Here is a 7,856-nt window from a genome sequence, read left to right on the forward strand (position 1 = left end):
TAACAATGCCAGCATTTTAGTGATACAATAATATCTCAGTGGCCTAAGGTGTTTTATATGAGACATATGTAAACATATGTTTCATCTCTGTGTGTTGCAGCGGTGTGTATTGACTTCGGACTGTCCGCTGTGCTGGGCATCGCATTCGGAGGGTTCCTGATCGGAGTTCTCCTCATTGGAGCTCTCTGGTTCATCAAGATCCGCACAGGTGAGTCTGTGTCCTAAAACATATCAGTTGTGTTAACCTCAAATAGATTTACATTAAGTTGCTGCTATATCTGTGTATTAACTAAATTACAGTATTCTTGAACAAGTAGTGACCGCTCAACTCAATTTACCATGAATATTACAAAAATAGTATGTAAGAACATGTTGTTACTTGAGTAATTACAACATTACTACACAGGTCCACTCAATGTAAAGATGTTCTCTGATTCTTGACTAGATTGTGATATTGTATCATTCTGTCTTATGGGATTTAGGATACCCCACCGGGATAGACGTGAGCTCAACGGCTGCAAATCTTTCAGGTAAGAGACCCAACAACAACGTTGGCATAATGTCAGAAGCATGGCAATGGCAAGATTAAGAAGGCAAGAAGACTACATAAGCCATCGAGAACAAGGAGATACAAGTGATAATTACATTATTCTTCCATACCTAAAATAAAGCTTAAAGTGCTGCTTTACAATAAGCACTAAAACGGTTGACCTTGTGTATAAGATAAACTGATCTGTCTACCCTCTCTTCTGATGGTCTCTCATGGTCCCTGTCTCTTTTCTTTCGCCAGGATGTCCCTGCTCTCTGACCAAACGACAACCGGTTTCCACCAACCCATCCCCCTCTGAGAACAGTAGCGCCAACGCCAGCATTGGCAGCACCCAGAGCACGCCGACAAGCAGCATGGCATAAGATCACCATCTCCTTCATCATCCTCATCATCATCATTATTGTCATCATCATCATTCATCATCATCATCATCATCCTCCTCACCACAGTCTCCCTTCTCCGTCACTCAGAGGGTTTTGTGCTCTTTGTTTGCTCTTTCATGATGCTTAAGAAAGCATTCCAACTCCCTCTTTCAGTCACACAATCAAACAGGCACTCGTTACTCGGGCCAGAGAGAGGGGTGAGGCCAGGGGCAGAGGGGGGCGTTTTGGGAGGGGAGGGTGGTGGTGGGGAACGGCAGTAGTCTAGTCCAGCCTCCTTACTTCTTACACTCACCTCTCCAGCCCCCCAGTAAAGCCAAAGCCCCAGACCCCAGACGGGAAGCTAGAGAGGGAGGAAAAAAGGCCTTGAGCTCCCAGCAACAGGAAAAACAAAGCATATCCCCTAAGAACTAACAGGAAATTCACTGCATTCTTTTGAATGAATTGTGCTTCTCTGATGGCAGCACAATACGAGGCGGTCAGGGGGAGACAAAAGATTGACTTTTAAAAACATTATTAGAGAAAAACCGTTTTGCCTCTTGACTTTTTTTTCGTGATTTTCGTGATAAGAAATGTCAAGGCCCCCCTTTTTTCCAGGCAATTTAGAGATTTAGTTTGGATGTCAGTTTGAAGATGATCACATAGACTGTGCAGTACTGTAGTTCAGGTCAGTGTTATCTGGAGGAGACACCATGTATGATTTCAGACAGATCAGCAAAGCTAAAATGCCAAACGTTCTCTTCCCATCCCAAGGGGTGTCTGTCTTTATTGGAGCTAGGAAAGATTGGGAAAAGGCTACCTCTTAATTTATGTTGATGTCTGATTGTGAAGCATAAGCTTGACAACAGGCATGTCTGGTGAACTACTCTGATTATTTTCTGGTTCTTTCTCTTTCATTCTGTTTCACTTGAGTTACATCATATTGTTTAGTCCTGAGCCATGTGTTGCTTAGAAGCAGAATTTATAACTCAATATCCATACAAGTCAATGTTACATTGGAGTCTAAAAGAGCTTATGGTTTATGGTATTTCTGAAATTGAATATTTACCTGAGATAAATCATCATAAATTGTTTAAGTCTAAAGAGAGACAAATTTCACCTTGCTAAATGCCAAACAAACTCAAAATCCCAGAACTCAAAAGGTTTACCCAAAGGTCACTGTAAATTAAGATTTGTAAAGAAGAGAAACAATTGAAAATGAAGATTGTAAATTGAACTCAGGAATATATGTCATTATTGTCATTTAGGCTAAAGTGAAATAGAGACAAGTGCCAAGAATCACCAGTGCGAGACGGTTGAACCGTATGTGTGAACCCGTCCTTTGTGTAAATGTAAAAATGTAAATGTAGTTTTATTGTATTGCCTCTGTCTTACCTCTTCGAAAATACTCCCCTTACTGTACACAACCAATCTTGGTTATAATTATGACCCCGTGAAGACACCCCACTCAAACATGTCTGAAAGATAGCATAATATCGTAATCATCGAAATTTCAAAGAATGTCATTGATATTGATTTGGTTATTTTCTTTCCACATTTTACTTTTACTCTGCAGTTAGTTTCATCAGAGCACAGAGACACATTTAAATGAGTGATTAAAATGTGTGGAATTGTTAATTGGTTTTGTCACCAAAAATAATGCTGCATATGTAAATCATATTTTTACCCTCAAATTGTGTAGCTAATTATGTGTGTGTGTGTGTGTGTGTGTGTGTGTGTGTGTGTATGTGTGTGCGTACATGCATGTGTGTGTGAGTGAATGAGAGAGAGATAGAGAGAGACAGTAGTGAAAAAAGTAAAAGTAGCGAAAGGTGTAAAAAGGAGAAATTGCCACTTGAGTATTTGTGCAATATGATAAGGTAAACCTGTATGTTATGTCCATATAGTTTATTTTGTAGGAGTGTTGTTTTTTTATATTCTTATTTTATAAATCTCATTACTTCTGTGTTATTTTCTATTTTCCAAAGAACTGGGGCTATTCCCTATTGTGGCACTTATTGAATGCACCGTTTTGTTTTTACTTGTACTCATTTCTGACCATATGGCCGTGAATTAATATGCATTTATAATCCAGTTTAAAACCTATGATTTATTTTATTATAATTCCAACATTGTTTCTCTCAAATTTTATGGACATCAAAAACAAGCATGAATATAGTCACTGCAGTCAGAATCCAGAGCCCAAGTAACTAGAATGTAGTTACGTAAACAGTCATTGTCGTGTCAACTTCACTAGTTCAACTTTTCCCCTCACACCAAGATCCCCTGCCATCCAATAACACAAGCTATCTCCTCTGATACCAGAGACCCTGTGCAGAATCATCCTCTGTTTATTATACTGGTGTAAAAGGCTGATGGATGCCATTTGTAAACAGCCTGTGACCAGATATCAAAGTGCAGCACTATGGGGTATGAGGGGATGCAGATACTGGTTCCAGAATGTTCCAGAATGTTCCAATATCCACAGCAGCATATCATTTAGAATGCATGGCCAAGTATACATCCTGTAGCTTCTGTCTGTTTCCCATGCAAGTGTGGATATTGGAACACAAACCTGTCATGTGGTGCCAGAGCATGAGGTGTGCGTACATGTGGCTACCCTCTGTACTGAAACTCTGCACGCAGGCAACAGTACAGTAGGTAGGAGAGAGGGAGGGAGGCAGGGCAGTGACAGCCAGTCTCTCTTTGAGCACTGACAGAACACAGGGAAAATCAGACGGGCTGTCAGTTAATCCTCTCGTTAACCCAGCAGCAGAACCCTGCCCAAGCACTGACAAGGGCTTCCTCTACTGAGATACACGCACGCCAAACAACACACACACACACACGCACACACACACACACACACACACACACACACACACACTGCTCTGAGATAGGTTTCCCTATGTCATCTCATACTGTGATAGACATTAGCAAAGAGAGGCAGCGGTGTGTGTGTGTGTGTGTGTATGTGTGTGCATGTGTGCGTGTGTGTGCGTGTGTGTGCGTGCGTGCGTGTGTTAATACAGGGAGGAAAGGTATTTAGGAAGCAGTTATCAGCTCTTTGTCACTGAGTGATCCCCTCAACACAGCTCTTCAGATGAGATGTTCTCAAACTTACAAGGTGTATGTGAGGAAGCAAGGTTCCATGCAATATGTTTTTCATCACATGCAATGGAGGCTAGTCAAACAACTGCACCACTATGTTGTGTTTCCAGCTGTTTAATTGAAAACTGATATAATGTAATAGTTTAAGTGATGATCATACTAGTAGAGCCTGAATACTGTACATCCAAACTTCTCTGGAAGTACAGGGAGCAAAAACAAACAAAGCACATAAAGGCCTTGCTCAGACGTGTGCATCCCACGCACATTAAACACATTTCCCTTCACAGGAGAACATTCACAAGAGTACATTTGTCTGTTTTCTTTTATATAAGGGAACAAACACAGTATAAGTGTACAGAGCCATTTTGTCCCTCATTGTGACCATTTGAATTGGGCTGCTGTGATAGAAACAAGCCTTACATAACCAGGCTTGTTTGTGTGGGTATAATGTGTCTATACAGGATGTCACCCCTCAGGATTGTTAGCAGCATTCAATCAGTGTTAGCAAAATGACCACTCCGATTCTATACATGGTGAAAAATATACAGTGTTTACTGTGTTACGGTGTGGGGGGGATCCTTTAGCCCCCTGCCTATGTGCCTTTGTTGCATGGTGACCAAAACTCAAATGATACCGTATGTATTTGTATGTTGTCTTTGAAAAAATATATACTGTATATGTTTTATTTGTGTATCAACTGTCTTAATAAAATGAATAAACCGACCAAATTAGGTCTCGTGCTTTCTTTTGACGATGATGTCAATATCCTCAGATGTGTTATTCCCATGCTCCAGGGACAGGTTTGAACACATGAGTTACCTCTGTCAAACACACACATTAGCCTGTTGCCGCCCTAGGGATGAGGTTGAGGACAATGCTAACTCTGTGCTAACTCTAATGCTAACTCTGTGGAGCATAGTAGCTGCTTCAGGTCTCCAGCCACCGACCGCAAAGCGTTGGTCTCCCACAGTGTTAGACACAGAGCATCAGAGAGCAATTGTATTATATCACGTTGAGCAGAGCACTCTCCCTCTCAAGTTCACGCAGGCAAGTCCAAATAATCACTACTTGTAATTATGAGTGAAAGGAAAGCACAATGATAATAGATGTTTTCAACCAGCATAGACCATAGTTGGGGATGGAGTATTCTTAAGTAGTGGTTGTTGATTCATTGGGTAATGAGGAGTAGTCTTAAATGTTTAGTCCTATCCACATATGTACACACTGTTGACATTTCTGCCCCTCTGTGGTTGAAGATCAGCATTACACAACACAGTACAACACCTATTTCACCTACCGATTGAATGAGACAGTACAATGGAATTCTAATTTACAAGCTTTCCTCTTAGAAAACACAGAATGCAGTAGTAACACAATGATACAGTAAAATTGCAATACACAGTAATACACTAGCAGCAGTGACTCTACACATGTATACACCGCAAACGGAATGTAGTACAAAACAGACAGTGCAGGTGTTGATCAGATGTGTATAGTTAATCAAATACACAGAACACACTCAAATACTCTATTGGTTGTCCTTTCAATGAAAGTAGATAAACCCAGGTGTTATACTGTATTTAGTATTAGGTATGCATTCTACAGTGTGTGGTTCATTCATCTGAGCCAACTGTATGTAAAATGTTTCAAGTCTTTCATCAGCTTTATATACAATTTGAGTGTTTGAGTGGAGTGCTACAACAGTTATGCACACCAGGCTAAATATTTCACCAAACTTACAAGCAAATTAATCATAACTGAACTCTGATTTCATGAAAACATGTCTTGTTGAATTTTGTGATTGCTGAAAACAACCAACGCAGTTGTCGACATGAGTCACGTACATGTCCAAACTCTGGAAGGATGACGATCAAAATAAAAATGCTTGGTTCCACGAAAAGCAGTTGTTGAGTGTCCCATGTTCTCTGGAGTATCCTTGTTTTCAGGGCTGGCAGCTGTTCATACAATGCCTGTTTACCGACGAGCACCCCTTTCTCTCCATTGTCCCTGGCTGTTTTGTCTGAGTAGAACTGTAGAGGCTGCAGCAGAGAGAGAAAGTTTGATCGTGAAGATCTTAGACTTCTTGTTGTTCTTGTTTCCTGTGTGTGTGTGTGTGTGTGTGTGTGTGTGTGTGTGTGTGAGTGTGTGTGTGAGTGAGTTTGAGAGTGTACCTGTGGAGTGTGAAGGTGTGTGTGTGTGTGTGTGTGTGTGTGTGTGTGTGTTTTGCTGTACAGCATGGTCCATTATATCATCTGTTGCTATGATCTCTTAGGGTTGATTGGCCAGCTGACGAGCCCATTAGGGCATAGCACTACTAGACCTTAGAGAGACCCATGGCTTTCCCAGAACTGTGTTGAACTTAATGTTCAGTATGTTCAGCCCTGGGGGACCATTAACGATCATTACCATACGATTTTATCCTCATCCACCTTCTAATTAATGCTCCTTTGGCTCTACAGAAGGAAATCCATATGAAATGTGCTGGAAGTGTAATTTTCTCAATTACTGTACATTCAGTAACCAAGATCATATAATTCCAGGTCTTTTCATGAACATGTTATTTTATCGGAAAAGCTCTTTGAAATGTTCATATTATGCTCTCTCTCTCTCTCTCTCTCTCTCTCTCTTCATCACAGTGTCTTTATAATGATACCCTGACTAAGCCATATGACTTGGCTGAAGCTATTCAATTTGTATAGGGCACACACACAAAGCTGAACATGTTCTAATGCTGCAAAGGTGATGTGGAATCATGCTCTCATGATGAGGTAGGCCTGGCTGCCTGAGACATGTCAAATCAAGCGAGAACTAGAGAATTTCATTTGTTTGAGTGCACCTCACACTGATAATAAGATTGCCCTTCTCTTTGGCTTTGTCTTGCAATGCTCTTACAGTCCATGTACAATATTCATGAGCACTTTATTAGGAACACTATACTAATACTGGGTAGGGCCTCCCTTTATTAGGAACACTATACTAATACTGGGTAGGGCCTCCCTTTGCTCTTTATTAGGAACACTATACTAATACTGGGTAGGGCCTCCCTTTGCTCTTTATTAGGAACACTATACTAATACTGGGTAGGGCCTCCCTTTGCTCTTTATTAGGAACACTATACTAATACTGGGTAGGGCCTCCCTTTGCTCTCGTGGCATTGATTCCACAAGATGTTGGAAACATTCCTTTGACATTCTGGTCCATGATGACATGTTTGCATCATGCAACTCCTGCTGATTTTTCAGGTGCACTTTCAAGCTGTGAATCTCCCATTTTACCACTTCCCAAAGTTGTTCTATTGGATTCAGATCCGGTGACTGGGAAGGCCACTGAAGAACACTGAACTCATTGTCATGTTCATGAAACCAGTTTGAGACGACTTTGGCTTTGTAACATGGTGCATTATCATGCTGGAAGTAGCCATTAGAAGATGGGTAAATTGTGGCCATGAAGGAAGGCACATGGTCAGCAACAATACTCAAATAGGCTGTGGCATTCAAGCGATGATTGATTGCTATTAACAGGCCCAAAGTGTGCCAAGAAAACATTCCCCACACCATTACACCACCTCCACCATGAGAAGGTGCACAGGTGTTCCTAATAAAGTGTTTGGCGACTGTATATTGTCTGCCTGTATTTGATATATGTAGTTTCCACTGTTCACCACTAGATGTCGGCATATTTCCCCATGTGTGTCCTCCTGTTACAACATGGAGGGACATACAATAGAAGAAGCTCATGAAAAGATGTGAGGACTACTCTGTCACATCTTCTTCCTAATGTTATCATGGACAGAAATAGGGACACATAGACCTTCATCAGAGGCAGCTGGTGGAGGG

At 41.1% G+C, this 7,856-nt stretch overlaps 1 protein-coding gene across 1 annotated transcript in view; it reads left to right on the forward strand.

Annotated features, from left to right (window-relative positions):
- Positions 1–4,928, forward strand: part of eng (endoglin) — a 36,275-nt gene extending 31,347 nt beyond the window's left edge. The window contains exons 12-14 of the mRNA XM_083669526.1: positions 101–208; positions 483–530; positions 791–4,928. Coding sequence (XP_083525652.1) covers positions 101–208; positions 483–530; positions 791–912 — 278 coding nt within the window. The 3' untranslated portion in view covers positions 913–4,928. The remainder of the gene's footprint in view (positions 1–100; positions 209–482; positions 531–790) is intronic.
- Positions 4,929–7,856: the final 2,928 nt, after the last annotated feature.

The sequence above is a fragment of the Argentina silus genome (genome assembly GCF_951799395.1).
Source record: "Argentina silus genome assembly, chromosome: 5".
In the NCBI taxonomy this organism is placed as follows: Eukaryota; Metazoa; Chordata; class Actinopteri; order Argentiniformes; family Argentinidae; genus Argentina; species Argentina silus.